This window comes from Equus asinus, chromosome 2 (assembly GCF_041296235.1).
Source record: "Equus asinus isolate D_3611 breed Donkey chromosome 2, EquAss-T2T_v2, whole genome shotgun sequence".
Lineage (NCBI taxonomy): Eukaryota > Metazoa > Chordata > Mammalia > Perissodactyla > Equidae > Equus > Equus asinus.
In genome coordinates this window covers 123155594-123179053 of record NC_091791.1, presented here as the reverse complement: position 1 = coordinate 123179053, position 23460 = coordinate 123155594, and the positions used below count along the sequence as shown (strand labels likewise).

Genomic DNA, 23460 nt, shown 5'->3' with positions numbered 1-23460 from the left:
TTCATCTTCCACTACTCTTGCTCACTTTCCTCCAACCACACTGCCCTCCCTGCTGTTCAAGGAACACGTCAGGCGTGTTCCCACCTCACGGCCTTTGCATTTGCTGTTTCCTCCTCCTGGGATGCTTTTCCCCAGATATCCGTATGGCTAGTGCCCTCATTTCCACCAGGTCTTTACTCAAAAGTCATCTTCTAGGGGAGGACTCCCTGACAACTCCATCTAAAATTTCAACCCTCTCTCTGATACTTTTATCCCTCTTTGCTTATTTTTTATTCTTAAGCACTTAGCACATGTTGCTGTCTAACACTCACCATAATTCACTTACGGACATACTATCTATCCTCACTAGAATGTAAGTTCCATGAGAGGCAGGAGCTTTGTTTTTGGTCGGTTTTGTTTGCCTCTGTATCGCCACACCTAGAACAGTACCTGGCTCATAGAAGGCACTGCTCAAGCGATGTCTGCTGAATAAATGAATGTTCCTAAAATAGAAAATTCTAGAACTAGAAGGGCCTTTAGACTTTGACCACTCCATCTAAAGTTCTAAATGGCTTTAACCATTGTTGCACAAATGGGGAAACTGAAGTTCAGAGAAGGATAATGAGTTCCACTGTGGGAATGAGGGGAGGACCCGGGTCTGCAGACTCACAGTCCAGACCTCTTTCACAGAGTGAGTGCTAGAAGGTGCTTTGGTAGTCACCCAGGGGAGTAGCTTTCAAGTGTTTTGACTATGACTCGCAGTAAGAAATATGTTTTATGTTACAACCCAGTATACAGGCAACACATACATAAAAAGTCTCAGTAAGAATACTGATACCATTACATGTAATGTATTCTAGTGTTTTGTACTTTATTCCATTTGTTTAAAAATGTTCCTCTAAAATGATTTTAACACACACGCTCATGACCTGGAGTTTGAAAACCTTCCCCTGATGCTTCTGTTATCACTAGCATGTCCTTGCTAAGTGATCATGTAGCCTCTGTCTAAATACTTCCTGCAGGTACTTTTTACCCTTCCCGAGGTGCTTTTTCCCCTTACTGAGATGGCTCTATGTTCTTCTTTCGCTGAGCTAAAATCTGCCTCTCCAATAGTGTCCATGCCACTGGTGCCAACTGTGACTTCTGGGGTCATCTGGAACAGGAGCCTTCTCCCATATGACTGTCCTCTAGACACTTGAAGACAGCACTCCTGCCCCGTCAGAGCCTTCTCTTCTGCGGAGTAAACCTTCTTAGTTCTTTCACTTACACCCCGCATGGCATGGTTTTGAATCTCCTGACCATCTGGTATGTTAAATGCTACTGTGGATCAGAAAAATACTCTTCATAGTACGCACTGAAAACATTGTTAGGAATTGTGACTTTTGGGGAGTGGGATTGGGACGAAGAATGGATATGATGATGAGAACAAATGTTCATTTTACATCTTTCAGTACTGCTGGAAATTTTTATCATGTGCATATATTACTTTTACTTTTAAAGAAAGTAAAATATAACACTCTTGTTGGGTTTCCAGCGGAGCAACTGTTCACTCAGGGAAGGCTGTGAGTCAGCTGCTAAAATGGTTGCATTGTTACCCCATGCATCCCGCAGGAGAACTTCTCAGCTCTAGATGGACTAGCGGGGAAAACACTTGGAATCTGGACTTGGATTCAGCCAGATCTGAGTTTCAACTGGCTCTACCACTTAATATCTCATATGTTAGTTTCCTTAATAGTAAACTCAGAGTATCAATACCAACCTCACAGTCATCTGTGGATAAGCTAAGACATGAACTAAGGACCTCAGACATACAGGTGCTCCATAAATGTTGAATATGAACACTGCAGCTGTTGCGCCTCGCTTCTCTGGCCTTTCTATTGTTTTGGCTCCTTGGCACACCAACCTGAATTTCTGATAGTTTAGTCACTACTCTTCATTAGTCTATCTCAGCCGACATTCTGTCAGCTTCCTCACTCTCTACATCACCCCAATTCCCATTTCCCAAGCACCTTGCTTTCTCTGGTACAAAGCTCTGACCATAGTCATACTCATAAGCTTGCCCTGTATTTTCTTCTTTCTTATACTTTAACAAACGTCCTGAGATTGACCTCCAGCCCATCTGTGGACGATGCACCAACCAAATTCTAGGACAGATTAGTTGACTCCGTCAATTGTGAACACCTCAGTTCTGGTCTCTGCCATCCCCAGGGCTCCTGTCTACTCTGGATCCCCCAGGCTGGCCCAGCTGCTGGAAGCTTCAATGGCCTGGCCACATCCCTTGTAGAGCAGGCACAGCTTCTGCCACATCTACAGGTTAAAATGCTGCACCAGTGCGGCATCTTGTGTAGACCCTATGATTCCTAGTGCTTACAGAGAAACTAAGAACTTCCCACCTGCAAAGGCATGGGCTGAGGTGAGGTGAGATGGGCAATGGGAATAAAGCATGATAAAATGCATTGCAATAACAAGTGAAGAATACTTTTCTTGGTTTCTTCTAGAACTCCCTTGGCCCCTGCATGACAACTTACAATAAGATGCATAGCAGAGCAGCAGGTGGTTAACTACACAGCAGAACTCACTGTCAGCAATGACGTGGTGCTATCTCCCTCTGAAAACTGTATTTGCCATTTCAAAATGCAGCAGTAAAAGTTGAAACTTCAATGGCAAGAAGCATATTAATGAAGCCCATAGGTAGCATAGGTTAGTGATAGTGATAGTGAAGGAAAGGTTAATGATAACTCTGTTATGTAACAGATACTCATTCAAACAGCTCACTCAGTAGATTTGAGTCTGAGGATGGTAGAGAGGCTTTACTGAGCATTCCAATCAGTTCAAAAATTTTTCTAAATAAAAGTGATATGTGAATAAAATTTCCTAAAAGTACATTTAATTAGGACAGGCTATTTTAATCCAAATTACATTAATATTCAGAAATTGATATTTTAATGGATGTCCATAAATGGATTTATTCCAGCTTACTGGAAAATTATTTCAACTGAAATGCTTAATACATTTTCCACCCAAAGCCTTGCACTGCTCAATAAATATCTGTTGAACAAATAGAGTGCAATATAAAATGGTAATTATTGTCAACACAGAAGAAAGTCTGTCGGTTGACAAACATTTGCTAGTGTTGGGATAGTGTGGTCTCAGATTCATGGAACGAATAGGTTAGGAGTGTCTTTTCTGGGTGATGAGATTACTGGTAACTTTTAGTTTTTCTTGTATTTTTATCTGATTTTCTTTAATGAGTCACTGAAAGGGGTTTTTAATCAGAAAAAAAGTGTTATTTCTGTTTGAGGATAAAAGGATAAATATTTAGACTGTAGTATGAACTTCAGTTTCTGGCCAAGAGGGAGTAACAGGGATTGGGTTTATCCTCCTGGTTGAAATAGCTAAAACACTAGACTAAATATATGAAATGATGGTTTTCAAGTTTTTAGACATCAGGCAATGAAGGACAGTGATCCCTGAGAGATGGCAAACACATGAGGTGAGTTTGTCCCAGCTTATTGCCTTGAGAGAGGCCACAGTGCAGGGAGGGAAGACGTAGGGCGGGGAGTACTCTCTGAGCTGAGGAGGCAGAGTGTTCGGGAGACTAAAGCAGCTAGAACTTGCAGGATAGGTTACCAGAAAACAGAGAACTGCAGAGAGAGATAAAACTCTAGAGATCTGCAGAATGCCCCCTTGAAAATTTGGCAGATCAGTGTATAATCAATGTATGAATATGAGGAAGCTACTCAAAGCTGGGGAAAGAACCACCTGAAAGGATTAGAGGGAACAGTACCCAGATACACACAGGGCCAGGCATAGTGCCTGTTCCTACCAACCAGACTGGAAAACCTAATAGTTAGTTCACAGGACATTGGGTAGAGAACTCAGAAGGGTCTTGCATTAACTAAACCCAGCCCTGGTCCCCCCATCAAGTATTAAAAGCAAGATGCAAAAGCATCAAACTGCTTCCAAGTAACTGCATCCACTCAAGGAAGTTTCAAGCACAAGAAACGTGAAGAAAATTGTACCAAGACACACGATAATCAAATTGCTCAAAAGTAGAGATAAAATCTTAGCAGCTACCACACAGATACACACACACATGACACATTATGTTACATTTAGAGGAACAATCTGACAGGAGATTTCTGGTCAGAAACAATGCAAGAGAGGAGAGTGGAGCAATGTCTTTAAAGTAATAACAGGAAAAGACTGTCAATCTAGAAGTTTATGCCCAATGAAAATATCTTTCAGAAATGAAGGTGAAACAAAGACTTTTTCAGACATACAAAAGCTGAAAAAACTCATCACCAGCAGAACTACTACAAGAAATGTTAAAGAAAGTCCTTTAGGTAGAAGAAAATGATACCTGATGGTAATATGGGTCTACACAAAGGATGAAGAGCACCAGAAAAGGTAACTACATAGGCAAATGTATCATTTTTCTACTTAAATCTCTTTATAAGGTAATTGAAAGTTAAAAAAAATAATAACGATGTATAAGTAAAATTTATGACAACAATAGTATAAGGCAAGGAAGGAAGAAACAGAAGTATACTATGTATGGTTCATGTACTATACATGAAGTGATATAACTTGAAGGTAGACTCATAAATTAAAGGTATATTCTATAAACCCTAAAGTAATCACTAAAATAACAAAACAAAGAGTTATAGCTAATAAGCTAACAAAGGAGATGAAATGAAGTCATAAAAAATACTCAAACCAAAAGAAGGCAGGAAAAAAAGCAAGTTAGAGATGGGACAAATAGAAAACCAATATAAAGATGATAGACTTAAACTTAACCATATCAATAATCACATTAAATATAAATGGCCTAAAAATCCCAACCAAAGGGCACAGATTGTCAGACTGGATTTAAAAAAAAGACCAAATATATGTTACCTACAAGAAACACACATCTAATGTAAAGACCGCAATATAAAGGAGCAAAGAATTTTTTTTTCACTCATTCCCAGGAGACTATAAATATCAAGTCTTTGGAGTAGAAAGAATAAAAAAATCTTCTAAGTCTTGTTGTTAAAGTGTTCCTCTCCCTGTCCCATCTCTCACTTAACTCCTCTGGCTCTAAGCCTTTTCTCTAAAGCACCAGCCAGATAGAAGAAAAAATGTGGAAAGAAGCAAGGAGTGGAAGCAGGCGGGCTGATCCCAGCAGCCACTAGGGGAGCACATTGTGAAATGAGTAGGGGCTGATCTACTTTCTTGTAGGGCAAGAAGCCTTTGCTTCCATAGATCTCACACCTTCTAGGCCCCATCCCTGGTATTTCCCCCCGTCTCATCTCTCCAGTCCTCTGTTCCCGGCTATAGAGGCTACCACATGATTGATACCAGGGGAGAACCCTGCCTACTTTAGAATGGTGTTGTGTCCACGCAGACACAGGTTAGAATTCATATCTTGCTCAGCCCTTCCCTCTCCCACAGGCTTAACCTTAAATCAATTACCAAATATGGTTGGCTCTGTCTCCTAAATATATCTTGAACCTTTTCTTGGTTTAACCCCTCAATCAGGTTTTATCTGATTGCTGCATTAGTTTCCTAGATGCATTCCCCATCTCTGTTCTGGCTTTCTGCCAATCTATCCATTATATTAGCCCTCAGAGTGCTATAAATTAAAGATCTTTGCCTGTTTAAAAACCCTCCAAGATGCCCTACTGGCTTTAAGACAAAGTGCAAACTCCTTAATATCATTTTTGGTAATGTATTTTGTAATCTGATTCCACCTTACATTTCCAACTTTATCCCCTGTCTCTCTGAGGTTTAACCCCTATACTCCAGCCACAGTGAATTATTCAGAGGTTCTGGAACATGGTAGTTGTACCTCCAGGATTTTTCACATGCTCTTTCCTTTAGCTAGAATGCCCTTCCTTCTTTTCTCTGCCTAACTGATGGATTCCTAATTTTTAGCAGTCAGCTCAGAAGTTTTTATTTTTTATGAAGCCCTCCTTGAATACCTACCACGTGTTTGACACTGCTAGATACCAAGGATGAATAATTAAGACATAGACCAATTTCTTAGGAAGTTCACTGCTTCTTATGTATCATATGTAACAGGAAGCACAAACAGCAAACAATTACAACACCGCATGCAGTAGGCTGTTACCCTGATGGCCTCCTATGAACCATGCCTTCTAGTATGCATGCCTTTGTGTGGCTTTTCCCATTTGGCTTTGGGATTAAACATGTTACTTGCTTTGGCCAATGGGACATTAGCTAGCATGCTTCAAGCAGAGGCTTGATAAACATGTGTACACTGGGGCTTGTCCTCTTGGAAATCTTTCTCAGAAGCCAGCAGCCATGTTGTAAGGATTTCAGGCCACTCTGGCGGACACCACATGAAGAAAAAGAGGCCACATGGAGAGGAACTGAAGCACCACAGTTGGCTCCCAGCTGAACGTAGCTGCATGAGTGACCCCAATCAACACCAAGTAGAGCAGAAGAGCCACTCAGTCACCCCATAGAATCATGAGAAATAAATCATTATTATTTTAAGCCAATAAGTTTTGGGATGATTTGTTACACAGCAATAGATAACTGGAACATAGTACAATAAGTACAGTGACAGAAGGATGTACAAGTTCAGAAGTAGCAAAGAGAATAAAGTAATCATCTTTGTGCAGCATGGGAAGATTTCACAGAGGAGGTGATGCTTGAGCTGTGTGTTGAAGGATAAGCAGGAGTTCTGCAGAGCAGGGAAAAGGTGTTACTGGTTGAGAAAATGGCATATGCAAAGGCACAGATGCATGAAACAGACGGGCACATTCAGGTAACTACAAGAAGTTCTATATTGGAAGTGAGAAAAGCATGAAAGGGGAGACATTGACAATGAGACTTGGGGGCAGAGGCAGGGACGAGGCCATGCAGGGCCGTGTGTGAAAGAAATGCTGAGGACCTTGGCCTTTATTTTGAAGGCAGTGAGAAGCCATTGAAAAGTTTTAACTATGGAACTGACATGGTCAGATTTGTAATTTAAAAAGTAACTCTGGACCGGTATAAAGAATGAACTGGAGGAGGAAAAAAACTAGATGTAGGGAGGCTACTGTGGTAAGCTAGGATAGCTGAGGTAGGAACGGAGAAAAGGAGATGGAGTACAGAGACATTTGAGATGTAGAATGGACAGAATTTTGTGAGTGATTGGAAGTGTTTTACTCATACAAACTGTAATTACCTTTTTTAAAAAAGATTTTATTTTTCCTTTTTCTCCCCAAAGCCATCCAGTACATAGTTGTGTATTTTTAGTTGTGGGTCCTCCTAGTTGTGGCATGTGGGATGCTGCCTCAGCATGGTTTGATGAGCAGTGCCATGTCCATGCACAGGATTTGAACCGGCAAAACCCCCGGCTGCTGAAGCAGAGGGCACGAACTTAACCACTCGGCCACAGGGCCAGCCCCTGTAATTAGCTCTTAAAGTGTTTATCTGTCCCCCTGGAACATACTCCTCCAGGACAGGGAAATCCTTCCCCTTCCCCTAGTTCCTGGCATATAAGAGGTACTCATTTATTAAACATTTGTTGAGTAAATTAAGATGTTTTGTGGATGGGTCTGGAAAAATATTTGTCATACATAATATTATTCTATAGGACAAAAAGATCCTCAACATGTCATTTTATTTTTTGAGTAAAGCCACTATGAACTTTCTTATAAAGTCTTTTTTTTTTTAATTTAAACTAAGAAAACAAAACAAAACAGTTCTCCCATTTCTCCTACTTCCCCAACCCCCATTTCTAGCAACTACCACTCTGTTCTCTATATCTATTACGTTGATTTTTTTTTCAGATTCCACATGTAAGTGAGATCATATGGTATTGTCTTTCTCTTTCTGACTTATTTCACTTAGCATAATCCCCTCAAGGTCCAACCATGTTGTTACAAATGGGAAGATTTCATTCTTTTTGAAAGTAGACCATTATCTTACACCATATACAAAAATTAACTCAAAATGGATTAAAGACTTGAATGTAAGACCTGAAACTATAAAACTTCTAGAAGAAAACATAGGTGATACACTCTTTGACATTGCCCTTAGCAGCATATTTTCAAGTACAAGGTCTGACCAGGCAAGGAAAACAATAGAAAAAATAAACAAATGGGACTATATCAAACTAAAAAGCTTCTGCACAGCAAAGGAAACCATCAACAAAATGAAAAGACAACCTAACAATTGGGAGAAGATATTTGCAAACCATACATCTGATAAGGGAGTGTGATGCTTCCAGCTTTGTTCCTCTTTCTCAAGATTGCTTTGGCTATTCGGGGTTTTTTGTGGTTCCACACAAATTTTAGGATTAGTTGTTCTATTTTTTTGAAAAATGCCATTGGAATTTTGATATGAATTGAATTGAATCTGGAGATTGCTTTGGGTAGTATGGACATTTTAACAATATTGATTCTTCCAATCCATGAGCATGGAATATCTTTCCATTTATTTGTATCTTCTTCAATTTCTTTCATTAATTGTCTTGTCATTCTTGATATACAGGTCTTTCACCTCCTTGGTTAAATTTATTCCGGGTATTTTATTCTTTTTTCATGCAGTAGTAAATGGTATTGTTTTCTTTATTTCTCTTTCTGATAGTTTGTTATTAGTGTATAGAAATGCAACAGATTTCTGCATGTTGATTTTGTATCCTGGAACTTACTGAATTTGTTTATTAGTTCTAACAGTTCTTTTTTTTTTTTTTTTTTTAAGGAAGATTAGCCCTGAGCTAAGATCTGCTGCCAATCCTCCTCTTTTTGCTGAGGAAGGCTGGCCCTGAGCTCACATCTGTGCCCATCTTCCTCTACTTTATATGTGGGGCGCCTACCGCAGCATGGCTTGCCAAGCGGTGCGATGTCCGCACCCGGGATCCAAACCGGAGAACCCTGGGCCGCCGAATCAGAACGTGTGCACTTAACCACTGCGCCACCAGGCCGGCCCCAGTTCTAACAGTTTTTTGATGGAGTCTTTAGGGGTTTCCATGTATAGTATCATGTCATCTGCAAATAGTGACAGTCCTACTTCTTCCTTTCCAATTTGGATGCCTTTTATTTCTTTTTCTTGCATAATTGTTCTGGCTAGTACTTCCAATACTGTGTTGAATGAAAGCGGTGAGAGTGGGCATCCTTGTCTTGTTCCTGATCTTAGAGGAAAGGCTTTTCAGCTTTTCACCATTGAGTATGATGTTGGCTGTGAGCTTGTCATATATGGCCTTTATTATGTTGAAGTACGTTCCCTTTATACCTTCATAAGTATATGTTGACTTTTGTCAAGTGCTTTTTCTGCATCTATTGAGATGATCATATGATTTTTATTCCTCATTTTGTTAATGTGGTGTATCACATTGACTGATTTGCCAATGGTGAGCCATCTTTGCACCTGGAATAAATCCCACTTGATCGTGGTGTATGATCCTTTCAATGTATTGTTGAATTCAGTTTGCTAATATTTTGTTGAGGATTTCTGCATCTATGTTCATCAGGGATATTGGCCTGTCATTTTCTTTTCTTGTGGTGTCCTTGTCTAGTTTTGGTATCAGGGTAATTCTGGCCTCATAAACTGAGCTTGGAAGAGTTCTCTCCTCTTCTATTTTTTGGAAGAGTTAGAGAAAGATTGGTATTAATTTTTCTTTGGATGTTTGGTAGAGTTCACTGGTGAAGCCATCTAGTCCTTGACTTTTATTTGTTTGGAGGTTTTTGATTACTGATTCAATCTCCTTATTAGTAATTGGTCTGTTCAGACTTTCTATCTCCTCATGATCCAGTCTTGGTAGGTTATATATTTCTAGGAATTTATCCATTTCTTCTAGGTTGTCCAATTTGTTGGAGCATAACTGTTCATAGTAGTCTCTTATGATCCTTTTTATTTCTGTGGTATCATTTGTAATGTCTGTTCTTTCATTTCTAATTTTATTTATTGGAGTTCTGTCTTTTTTTCTTGGTAAGTCTAGCTAAAGGTTTGTCAATTTTGTTTATCTTTTCAAAGAACCAGCTCTTAGTTTCACTGATCTTCTCTATTGTCTTTTTAGTTTCTATTTCATTTATTTCTGTTCTATTCTTTGTTATTTCTTTCCTTCTGTGAACTTTGGGCTTCTTTTGTTCTTCTTTTTCTAGTTCCTTAAGGTGTAGAGTGAGGTTGTTTATTTGAGACTTTTCTCTTTTTTTGAGGTAGCCATTTATTCATATGAACTTCTCTCTTAGAACTGCTTTTGCTGCATCCCACAAGTTTTTTTCTTTTTTCTTTTTTTTTTTTTTTTTGAGGAAGATTAGCCCTGAGCTAACATCTGCCACCAATCCTCCTCTTTTTTGCTGAGGAAGACTGGTGAGCTATCATCTGTGCCCGTCTTTCCTTTACTTTATATGTAGGATGCCTGCCACAGCATGGCTTGACAAGCAGTGTGTAGGTCCACACCCGGGATCTGAACCAGCGAACCCCAGGCTGCCAAAGCAGAATGTGCGAACTTAATCGCTGTGTCACCGGGCCGGCCCCAAGTTTTTTTTTTTTTAAAGATTGGTACCTGAGCTAACATCTGTTGCTGATCTTTTTTTTTTTTCTTTTCCCCAAAGCCCCAGTACATAGTTGTATATTCCAGTTGTGGGTCCTTCTAGTTCTGCTATGTGGGACACCACCTCAGCATGGTTTGATGACTGGTGCTAGGTCCGCCCCCAGGAACCAAACTGGCAAAACCCTGGTCTGCTGAAGCGCAGCAAGTAAACTTAACCCATGCAGCTGGCCCCCTGCATTCCACAAATTTCTGTACATTATATTTCCAGTTTTCTTTGTTTCAAGATATTTTTTATTTCTCTTTTAATTTCTTCTTTGACCCATTGGTTGTTCACAAGTGAACACAAGTCATTTTAATCCATTTGCAACTTAGCTATTGTTTCATATACAGCTCTGGCTGATTACACCTTATTTGGATGAACACTTCAAGTTTTAACTTGTGAATACAGACTGTTTTCAGTGAGCAGCATAAAGAATATCATGAGTTTCTAAAAATGTAGGTGATCTTGTCAATATACCAGTAAAGGACAGACCTGGGCAGAAGGAAGCCTTTTGTCATAAAAATTCATGCATCTAGGACTCTGTTTCCTTCATAATACACTTCAGGAAGCACCATACATAAAAAGAGAGTCTGACCCTGGGTTTATTTAAAAAATAAAATAAATCAAAACCAAACAAATAAAAAACTCATAACCAAAATAAAGCCCCAAATCTTACCTCTAGTGTCTTATCCAATTTGGCAGCTAGCCTTCCAATTTCATACAATAGCTGGGGGCTGATGGGAATCTCAGCTATGGGTCTTCCTGGGAGGTAAGTCAGCAGCCTCACCAAGTAGTTTTTGATTTCAGAGCCACTATCTAGATGGATGGAATGATAGATCTTGTCAACTATTCTTGAAAAAGATAATTAGAGGCCATTCTGCCTTTGCAATTATTATTGCAAAGAATAAGAAAAATTACAGAACAAGAGAAAAAAATGTGCTAACCTAAAACAAGTCAGCAGGATTCTCTGATGCAGGGCTGAGTGGACTGAGCAAAGCAGGTAGAACAGACAAATCTTAGAACATTGGAACTGGCCATTTATATACCAACAAAATTATAAACCCAACTCTGCAAGCCTCAGCTCTAAACATAAATTACCCACTCTGGTAAATGAATGCCTAAAACACTTTTTTATAAGTTTACAATTGATGAAAGTGTGATGTAAAGAAATGAGTGTTTCAGAATCACAGGCTTCTTCAGGGACAAACTGGGGAACAGCCAGTTTGCAACATAGGAAAAGAACTACTTCTCAGGGACTGTAATGGGCCTCAGTTGTTTGGAGCAATGCAAATTAAGGAAGAATGGGTGACCAATTAAGACAGAAAAAGAATCAAGGTTTCAAACCTTTAAAAAACCCCAAGGAATTGATTTAAGGCTGCTGTTTAGAGAATCCTATTAGGTATATCTTAGCATATCAGCATTTAGAGGTGCAAGGGACCAAGTCTCACAGATGAGGACTCAAACGCTTAGGGATGTAAGTGGTGTGCCCAAGGTCACATATACAAGAATGACAGAGCTGGGATCTAAAATTCCTGATTTCTAGTTCTGTGTTCTTTCTACTATACCACAGCACCAAAATATACAGCTGATCTAACAACAAAAAACATTAATTTTTCTGCTTAAAAAAAAGTTCTCCTAATTTCCACCTGTCCCCTTAGTTACTCCTCCATCAGGCCCTTTCTAAGCAGAAGCGTTACACAAGATCCCAGCTCTAAGCACTTCTGAATCAGAGCCCCAGTCTCCACTCTGGTGATGCTGTGGCTTCTCCTAGCAGCTGAAAAAATAACCACATCTACACTTGGAACTATGGACATGTTCTTGATATTTCTACGTGTAGCCAAAATGCAGTAATTAATGTACATGGACAGGCGATGACTGGTGAGTTGATGGTCTCTTACCTACAGACATGAGAGAGGTTATGTTGTCTCCTTTAGTACGACACACAGAGGCTGTCGGAAATCCAGCTGCTCTCAGAAACATGATGATGTGACTCTGCACTTCAATCAGGTCTGGAGTTTTGCTAGACTTAGTATTGCTTATTTTGAGGACATACTCAGTTGGGCCATCTGTAGTGTCTTTGGTTCTTGAAATGCATACATGAAAGTTTTGGTCATCATAGCTAGGAAGTGGCTGGATCTTGAAAACTTTTAACCCAAATACTGATTCCACTAGTGCCGAGGCTTGTACCTCACTGAAAGTGGGTTTGGCAAGAGCCTGTGATTGCTGATCATCTCCACTTGACATTATGTCTAGGGGAAACAAACAAATCTGAAAGGGGACATATAATGAATATATTTATTTAAACGTTTTTTCTTAAGACAGGCCAGTAATGTTTCTCAGCATTGATTCTGTATTTCTTTTGAATAATTTTCACTCATAAAGTTAAAAAAACCAAATCAGTAAATGAGATAAAGAAGTAGATGTTTTGACAGGTCAATAAAAACCCTTATACTATAAATTATTGCTAAACTTTCCTCACAAACTGAAGGTATGTTTCCAGGGACAGAATACAGACCAGGAAAGCACCTCGGTATCATCTAGCCTGATTCCTCCCCTCGCCCCCAGCCATCAACTTTATTTACAGGGGAAATTTAGGTCCTGAGAGGTTAAGTGCCTTACACAAACCACATACCAAGTTACAGTAAGAACTCAGTTCTCTAGACTATGTTTATGTCCTTTTGACTACATTACCATCAGTACAGTGATCTTACTTTTCTATCCATAAGTTTTATTAAATTATAAGGATCATCATCTAGCTCATCATGTGTGCTTCAAATATAAAAGTGTGGACTGATGTGCAAAGCACATCATCCTGTGAGGCACTATGGGAAATATGAAGATGAGCTTAGAGGGCTCTGTTACATCTGAGAAGTCAAATCAATCACAGGTATTCTAAACAATAAAAAACCTGAAAAGCTTTTCAAAACAAGAAGTTATAAGGCAGTAGGTAATAAACTGATAGAATGCCAAAGAAAACCCTGAATTAAGTATAAACTTGAAATGACTGAATTAACACTGAAGTGACTGAGGTTACCTTAAACTGTAAAGAATAGGTCTTCTATTGCTAAAAGGAATAGGGGCTTGAAATAAAAATTAAGGTCAGTTACAAAATATAAAGTTACATCTGCATTTATGACATGAAATTAATATCTATTGAAACCATGATAGAAATTCAGAGAGGAGAGAGATTACTAAGCATAAGGAAAGGTATTATTGAGAAGAGGGATTTGAATCGAGTTGTTGAGTATGACTTGGATAGACAGGGTGGGGAGACTGTTTCTTCCCCTTGGTAACGCCACCCTCTGCTACACATACCTGGTATATTTCCAGAGCACCTGGCAATGTAAGGCTTCTGAACATCCTTCAGGAACCAAATATTTAAGGTCTTTGCAATCTCAGCTCCCTCTTTTCCCAAAATAGTTTTATTCCAATTCTTCCTTCATACTAAATTGTAGATAATTAATAACATCTTGGGGTGGGTTGTATTTTAGTGGACAGTTTTGATTGCTGTTCAAGGGATGGAGTGTCATATAAAAAGAGTCTCATAAATACTTAGCTCTGTTGATAGAAATCAGAACAGCTGTTGCTTCTGGCAGGGAGGGGGCATGAGGGAACTTTCTCAGAGGAAAATGTCCTATATTTTGACTAGGCTTTCATTACAAGGGTGTATAAATTTGTCAAAACTTGACTTAAAACTTAAGTAAGCATAAGATCTGCAAATCTTGCTGAATGTAAACTTTACCTAAAAAAAAAGTTAGCCCTTGCAAGAAATTGGCTAGGACAAGGAGGTGGAGGTGGGGTTTTAGGACTTTCTCAGAGCTTCCAAATCAGACCATATGCCTGTTAATGTCTAATCACTTCACATCTATGACAGCCAAAGTCCAACTTATTCCAGTGAGGGAAAGGAGATAAAATTCAGGGAGGTAAGCAAGAGCTCGCCTATACAACTCCTTCCCTACCTCAGTCCCAAGACTGTAGACTGCTGACTGAAGTGCTGATAAGAGTATAACCCTCAGATGCTGCTCCCCTCCCCCTCCTCGCCTTCCCTGATCCTCCTACCCAAAGCAATTTTTCCCACCTCTAAGCCAGCAGAGCCCCTTGTGTCATGGCTCGGTTTCCACCACCTGTTACAGTTCTTGCATAATTGACAATCACTTCTCATGTTCATTTTCTGATCAGAGCATTTGTTTTCAGAAGCAAATTGTCATTCAGATTTTGTTCACTAAAGAGATTGTTAAAAAGCCTGAATGAGGTTTCAAAACAATCTTTGCACCTGAAACTTCTGGGAACCAATATATATCCTGTCACACTGTATTTGGGCTTAAGACTTTACATGGAATTTTAACATTCTTTCTGGAGATTTGTAAACTGGTGTAAGGCCAGTATTCAGACTGTAATATGAACTGAAGCTTTAAGTACAAGATGAAATCCTGGAGTTGTTTTTCAACTTCTAAAGCATTAAGAATGTCAGAATAATCCTGAATTTAATATTAATTGTAAGTTCTAAAGTTGGAAGGAACTGTAGAGGCAATTGGTAAAAGCCAATCTCCCTTCCGGTCTAAAAAATGTTCCTATAACATCCTTGAGTGGAGCTTATTAAGACTCTGCTTAAAGAGCCCTGTTTTTCAAAGCAGTTGAAAGCACTGTTGACAGCTGCAGCCATCAAAGACTGCCTGGAATAATAAAAAGTTGTGCTGGTTAAGTGTATTTCACCACAATAAAAAAAAAAATTGGAGAAAAAACAGTTGCCGTGCTGGGAGAAAAAAAGACATATTTTAGGTACAACTCTGCTACCTAGCCTCTGAAACTGTGGACTCATTACATCTCCCTTTTAGAGGGAGCTGGACTAGATCACTTCTGAAAGTCCCTTCTAAATCTAACATTCTATACTTCTAAAGGTCTTTCTTTTTGAGCTTAAATTTGCCTTTTTTCTTTGTATACGGGAATTCTAGAGTGATGTCAGCAACGTGGTGACGTGAGCTCACCTGGGAGTCTCTCCCCTCCAAACTACAACCAAAAAGAGCAACTGCTTTCCAACCAAAAAAAAAAGTCCTAATAACAGAAATCATCAGAGACCCACAGCAGCCAAACGACGGAAGGTGGAGAGGCTGAAGCTGGCATCGGAGGAGCTGGAATGGGGTAGGAGAGAACTTTGCTCCCTCCCCTAGAGACTGGGATCACTGCCACTGGTGAGGGAAGGAGCGGGGGAGGGGCCGTGCATCAGGGGATCGTACAGGACTCCCACCTCCCGAGCAGCAGAAACCCTCTAACAGAGGAAAGCTTTCCCATGGGGGAGCCCCAGCAAGCCAGGGCCCCGGAGACCAGAAAGTGAGAGCTGATCCTATACGGGTCCGTGAGAAAGTGCCCCTCCTCCCCCAACCCATGCTGGGCGCTGCCATCTTGGCTGAAGGTGCAGGGCTCAGAGAACAAGCCTCTCGACCCACATCTAGTGGCCACAGGCTGTAATTGCAGCCGAATAACAGCAGCATGCGCAAAAACTACTCCTCTACCATCCAGCAATTTATAAAAGCTCCAGTCCAAAAGGAAAACAATAAAAATACAGAAGTAGGTCCTGAGGGCTTGGAAATGGGTAAACTAAGTGAAGAGGAGTTCAAAATGGCTATCCTCAAAATATTCAATGAGGTAAAGGGAAATATAGAGAAACAAGTGAACGAGTTCTGGAGTTACTTCACAAAAGAGACTGAAATTATAAAGAAGAATCAGTTAGAAATACTAGAGATGAAAAATACAATGGATCAGATAAAACAGAATATGGATTCCCTGAATGCCCGTGTAGACACCATAGATGAGAAAATTAGCATAATCCAAGATAGACAGGCTGAATGGCTCCAGAAGAAGAAAGAGAACTAAGAATTAAAAAAACTGAAGAAAATCTCAGAGAAATAGCTGACTCAATGAGAAAATGCAACTTAAGAATCATCAGAATTCCTGAGGGTGTGGAAAAGGAAAATGGAGCAGAAAGTGTGCTCAACTAAATAATAGAAGAGAACTTCCCAAATCTAGGGATTGAGAAAGAAATGTGTGTGGAGAAAGCTTTCAGATCTCCTAGATTTCTCAGTGCAAAAAGACCTACGACAAAGCATATAGTAGTAAAAATAGCAAAAATGAATGACAAAGAAAGAATACTCAGTGCAGCAAGGCAGAAGAAAATAACCTACAAAGGAACCCCCATCAGACTTTCAGCAGATTTCTCTACAGAAACCTTGCAAGCTAGGAGAGATTGGAGTGACACATTCATAACTTTAAAGGATAAAAATCTTCAGCCAAGAATACTCTATCCAGCAAAAATATCCTTCAGATATGAGGGAGAAATTAAATCTTTTCCAGACAAACAAAAGCTGAGGGACTTCGTAGTCACATGACCTCCACTACAAGATATCCTCAAGAAGGCTACCATACCTGAAAAAAGAAAAAAGGGAGTAAGGGGTCACAAAACACAGAGTAGGGAGACAAATAGAAAGAATCTGAATAGGATAGCAAATATTCAACTATAGCATTAGGATAAAGGGAAGGAAATCACAAAAGCATAGACAATCTTATCACTCTAACCACAAACTCACAACACAAGTTGGAATAAGAGATGAAAATAATAATTTAGGAGGGGAGGAGGAAAGGGACTGAAACAGTCTAGGCTAAGGAAGTAAGAGACCACCAGAAAATGGACTATGTTATACACGAGATTCTGAATACAAACTTCAGGGTAGCCACTAAACTAAAAAACAGAACAGAGACACCAAACATAAATAAGGAAAAGTCTAAGAAACCCAGCATAAGAAATTGCAGAAGTCAATGAGTAGGCTAAAACACACAGGACAAGAAACAAAGGAAACACAGGAAAACCGGAAAATGAGCAACAGAATGACAGCATTAAGCCCTCATGCATCAATACTCACCCTCAATGTAAACGTATTGAACTCTCCAATAAAAAGACACAGAGTGGCAAAATGGATTAAAGAACAAGATCCAACAATTTGTTGCCTCCAGGAAACACACCTCACCTCCAAGGACAAACACAGGCTCAGAGTGAAGGGGTGGAAGACAATACTCCAAGCTAAGAGCAAACAAAAGAAAGCAGGTGTCGCAATACTTATATCAGACAAAACAGACTTCAAGATAAGGCAGGTAAAGAGAGACACAGAGGGCCAATATATAATGATCAAAGGGACACTTCATCAAGAAGAAATAATGCTTATAAATATCTATGCACCCAACACAGGAGCACCAAAGTTCATAAAGCAACTATTAACAAACCTAAAAGAAGATAGCAAAAATAACACAATAATAGTAGGGGACCTCAACACCCCACTCACATCAATGGACAGATCATCCAGACAGAAAATCAACAAGGAAACAGTGGAGCTAAACAAAAAGCTAAAACAGTTGGACTTAATAGACATATATAGAACACTCCATCCAAAAACAACAGAATACACATTCTTCTCAAGCATGCATGGAACATCCTCAAGGATAGATCATATGTTGGGAAACAAGGCAAGCCTCTATAAATTTAAAAAAATTGAAATAATAACAAGCATCTTCTCCAATCATAATGCTGTAAAGCTAGAAATTAATTACAAGAAAAAGATGAGAAAGGCACAAGAATGTGGAGACTAAACAATATGCTATTGAACAAGCAATGGATCATTGAAGAAATTAAAGAAGAAATAAAAAAACACCTGGAGGCAAATGAAAATGATAACATGCCATACCAACTCATATGGGATGCAGCAAAAGCTGTATTAAGAGGAAAATTCATCGCAATTCAGGCACATCTTAACAAACAAGAAAAATCCCAAATCAGCAATCTTAAACTATACCTAACTGAATTAGAGAAAGAAGAACAAACAAAGCCCAAAGTAAGCAGAAGGAGAGAAATAATAAAAATCAGAGCAAAATAAATGCTATTGAAACAAAAAAGGCAGTAGAAAGGATCAATGACACAAAGAGCTGGTTCTTTGAGAAGATAAATAAAATCAACAAACCCCTAGCCAGACTTACAAAGAAAAAAGGAGAGAAAGCTCAAATAAACAAAATCAGAAATGAAAGAGGAGAAATAACAACAGACTCCGCAGAAATACAACGGATTATAAGAGAATACTACAAAAAACTATATGCCAACAAAATGGATAACCTAGAGGAAATGGATAAATTCTTGGACTCCTACAATCTCCCAAAGCTCACTCAAGAAGCAGCAGACAATTTGAACAGACCAATCACAAGGAAAGAGATTGAAACAGCAATCAAAAATATCCCAAAGAATAAAACCCCAGGACCAGATGGCTTTCCTGGGGAATTCTACCAAACTTTCATAGAGGATTTAATACTTATCCTTTTCAAGCTATTCCAAACAATTAGGGAGAATGGAACACTTCCTAACACATTCTACGAGAACAACATCACGCTGATACCAAAGCCTGACAAGGACAGCATGAAAAAGGAGAACTACAGGCCAATATTGCTGATGAACATACATGCAAAAATTCTCAACAAAATTTTGGCAACCCGAATTCAGCAACTCATTAAAAGGATCATACATCATGATCAAGTGGGATTCATACCAGGGACAAAGGGATGGTTCCACATCCACAAATCAATCAACGTGATATACCACATCAACAAACTGAGGACTAAAAACCACATGATCATCTCAATAGATGCAGAGAAAGCATTTGACAAGATCCAACCACCATTTATGATAAAAACTCTTAACAAAATGGGGATAGAAGGGAACTACCTCAACATAATAAAGGCCATATATGACAAACCCACAGCCAACATCATTCTCAATGGGCAAAAACTGAGTGCCATCCCCCTGAGAACAGGAACGAGACAAGGATGCCCTCTATCACCACTCTTATTTAACATAGTTCTGGAGGTCCTTGCCAGAGCAATCAGGCAAGAAAAAGGAATAAAAAGAATCCAGATAGGGGGAGAAGAAGTGAAACTCTTGCTGTTTGCAGACAACATGATCTTATATATAGAAAACCCCAAAGAATCCACTGGAAAACTTTTAGAAGTAATCAACAACTACAGCAAAGTTGCAGGGTATAAAATCAATTTACATAAATCAGTAGCATTTCTATACTCTAATAACGAACTACCAGAAAAAGAACTCAAGAACACAATACCATTCACAATCGCAACAAAAAGAATAAAGTACCTCAGGGTGAATTTAACTAAGGAAGTGAAAGACCTATACGATGAAAATTACAAGGCTTTTCTGAAAGAAATGGATGACGGCTTAAAGAGATGGAAAGACATTGCATGCACATGGATTGGAAGAAGAAACATAGTTAAAAGGTCCATTCTACCTAAAGCAATCTACAGATTCAATGCCATCCCAATCAGAATCCCAATGACATTCTTTACAGAAATAGAACAAAGAATCCTAAAATTCATATGGGGCAACAAAAGACCCCAAATTGCTAAAGCAATCCTGAGAAAAAAGAACACAGCTGGAGGCATCAGTATCCCTGACTTCAAAACATACTACAAAGCTACAGTAATCCAAACAGCATGGTACTGGTACAAAAACAGGTGCACAGATCAATGAAACAGAACTGAAAGCCCAGAAATAAAACCACACATTTATGGACAGCTAATCTTCGACAAAGGAGCTGAGGGCCTACAATGGAGAAAAGAAAGTCTTTTCAACAAATGGTGCTGGGAAAACAGGAAAGCCACATGTAAAAGAACGAAAATTGACCATTCTTTTTCACCATTCACCAAAATAAACTCAAAATGGATCAAAGACCTAAAGCTGAGACCTGAAACCATAAGGCTTCTAGAAGAAAATGTAGGCAGTAAACTCTTTGACATCAGTATTAAAGGGATCTTTTTGGACACCATGTCTTCTCAGACAAGGGAAACAATAGAAAGAATAAACAAATGGGACTTCATCAGATTAAAGAGCTTCTTCAAGGCAAGGCAAAACAGGATTGAAACAAAAAAACAACCCACTAACTGGGAAAAAATATTTGCAAGTAATACATCCGACAAAGGCTTAATATCCATAATACATCAAGAACTCACACAACTCAACAACAAAAAATTAAACAACCCAATCAAAAACTGGGCAGGAGACATGAACAGACATTTCTCCAAAGAAGATATACGGATGGCCAATAGGCACATGAAAAGATGTTCATCATTGCTGATCATCAGGGAAATGAAAATCAAAACTACACTAAGATATCATCTTACACCCATTAGAATGACAAAAATAACTAAAACAAATAGTAACAAATGTTGGAGAGGTTGTGGAGATAAAGGAACCCTCATACACTGCTGGTGGGAATGCAAACTGGTGCAGCCACTATGGTAAACAGTACGGAGATTGCTCAAAAAATTAAAAATAGAACTGCCATATGATCCAGCTATTCCACTACTGGACATCTATCCAGAGAGCTTGAAGTCAGCAATTCCAAAAGTCCTATGCACCCCAGTGTTTATTGCAGCATTATTTACAATCACCAAGATGTGGAAGCAACCTAAGTGCCCATCAACAGATGATTCAATAAAGAAGATGTGGTATATATATACAATGGAACACTACTCAGCCATAAAAAAGAACAAAATTGTCCCATTTGCAACAACATGGATGGATCTTGAGGGAATTATGTTAAGTGAAATCAGCCAGATAGAAAAGGACAATCTCTGTATGAATCCACTCATATGAGGACTTTAAACCTGTGGACAAAGAGAACAGATTAGTGGCTACCAGGGGAAAGGGGGGGGGGTGGGAGGTGGGCACAAAGGGTGAAGCGTTGCACCTACAACACGACTGACAGACAATAATATACAAGTGAAATTTCACAAGATTGTAACCTATCATTAACTCAATAAAAAATTTAAAAAAAAAGAATTCTAAATTATGGAATTAGTGACAGATAAGGTCAGCTTCTGAAAGTAAATAAACACAAAGGAAGAAATGTGTTTATCAGAGATGTTTGTCTTAAGCAAATGTCTCCTGTGTGCGGACAGGGAGGGAGGAAGGGAATTCGAATCCTATAGGTAGTTAATCTAGATTTCCTGCCAGCGGTGTTTCACTTAGCTCCTGAGAAAGCCCTCAGGAAGCACATGTTTCAACTCCAAGGCTTATGCGGGAATCTCACAGTCTCTGTCCGACAACCAGGGGGGTGGAGCTTAAACTGTGTACTTTGTGCAGATGTACCAAACAAGAGTCATTCTTGACTCTTTCCTCTCCCTCACTCCCAAAGTGTTACAAAGTCTAGTAAATTCTACCTTAGCATGTCTTCCAAATCTACCCTTCTGCAGTTCCTTCTGCTGCGGCCTTCTAAGGTTGGAGATCAGGGATGATACCCAGTAAATCTCTGTATCCTCAGCACCTAGCCCAGTGTCTTATCAAGTATCGGTGGAACTAATGAAAGAAGGACTTTCACTCCACAGGCTCATGGGACCGTTTACCCTCAAAGGAGATCAGGAAATAGAAAGGCAGGGAAATTACAATCTGTAGTTTTTCAAAGACAACAACAATGCACTACTGAGTGCTCTGAGGGTCTTCCTGCTGGATGAGGGGAAGAATGGTGGGCAAGCAGGCTGCAGAGGGGCTGCTGACCTAAGAGGCAGGAAAATAAGGGGAGGAGGAGGGCACACGAGTAGGGTTCACAGCGATACTATGCTAGTGAGGTCCAACGGAGCCTCAGAAATTGTTCCCACCAGACACCTGGCCCTGAGTGACAGGCGCCGCACCTTCCCTCTACCAGGGGTCTCACAGAGGAGTCGGGAGGGTTGGACCGGATGGTTTCTCTTACGCCACGCTCCAATTGTGGGATCTCAGCCAAGCCCTTCTGGGTTACAGGTGAGGTCCAGAGAGGAGGGTCACTGGCCCATCACGGGCGCAGCCAGTCTGAGGCGCAGAAGCGGCTGGGGGAGCCCGAGGCACACGACTCCTGGCCCCATACTCTCACGAGCCTCCTTGCTCTTGTGGGCGGTCCCCCAGGGGACCCAGGGCTAGCCTCTACTTTCCCCACCCGGCTCACCCGCAACGACCGTCCTGACTTGGATCCTGCTCTGCAGCAGCCCTGGACTCCAGCCACCGCACAGCGCTGGCACTGGAAGGTCGCGCCCGACCCGCGGCACCCAGGTCCGCCCATCCTCCAGTCCGTGAGCCCTGAGTTCTGATTGGCTCCTCGAGACACCCCGCCACCAATCAGCGCAGACTACTGGTAGGCGAGGCTTTGTTGGAGGACGGGCATTTTCCCCGCCTCGCCCCGGATCTGCCCAGGAGGCTGCGGGGAGAAATTCAGAGACCGGGCTTCTGATTGGCTTCCTGCAATCCTGCCCCGCCTTCTCTTGGTGGTCACCTCAGTCAGAATCCGGCACATTTCCACGTAACTGGACTTCTTGTTCCTGACCCGCTCTTCGAGATTCCGCCCCGCCCCTCGGTGGGTAGCCATTTAGCAGGCTTCCGGCCCTTGAGTGGCCCGTCGTAGTTCCGCCCAGTCCACGTAGCAGTGGAGGTAGCCGTGGAGGCTTCGTGGACCGTTTTCTCGGGGTTCTAGGTGTCTAGGTAGAACTCACTTCCTCTTTTTTCCTTCCTCGCTCTCCTTCCCCCTCCTGCTGGAGGCACTTGTCCCGGAGGCCACATTTGCAAGCGCGGCCAGAGGTTGACTGGAACCCATCCTGGTCCCGGGAACTGCAAGGGTTCCGATTGGCGGTCCTGGGAGTCGGGCCTGGCTGCGTTCTGCTCCAGACCTAGCTCTCCCAGGACACTGGAAGGTTGGAATGTGAAACTGTCTTATTTATCGAATAGGTCCACACCCTCCTTGTGCTGATGAGGGTGCTGAAGTCTAGGGGGCACAGAACCTCAACCAGATCTGGTCACCCAACTTCTAGTTTAAGCTCTTGCCACAGCACCGACTTTTCTACTCTTCCAAGCCATTACGTACAATACAATAGATGTAAA

The 23460-nt window shown here is 40.5% G+C and overlaps 1 protein-coding gene across 7 annotated transcripts in view; it reads right to left on the bottom strand.

The window, feature by feature from the left end:
- Positions 1-22681, bottom strand: part of HYKK (hydroxylysine kinase) — a 31411-nt gene extending 8730 nt beyond the window's left edge. The window contains exons 1-4 of one of the 7 annotated variants that reach the window (XM_070504388.1): positions 22535-22600; positions 13827-13955; positions 12410-12779; positions 11188-11327 (exon numbers count right to left, since the gene is read on the bottom strand). In XM_070504388.1, the coding sequence (XP_070360489.1) occupies positions 11188-11327; positions 12410-12779; positions 13827-13871 (555 nt within the window). In that variant the 5' untranslated portion in view covers positions 13872-13955; positions 22535-22600. Of the gene's footprint in view, positions 1-11187; positions 11328-12409; positions 12780-13826; positions 14019-22306 lie in introns of all 7 variants that reach the window. The other 6 variants (XM_070504392.1, XM_070504389.1, XM_070504390.1 and 3 more) reach the window with 6 other exon arrangements.
- Between the last annotated feature and the right edge of the window lie 779 nt (positions 22682-23460).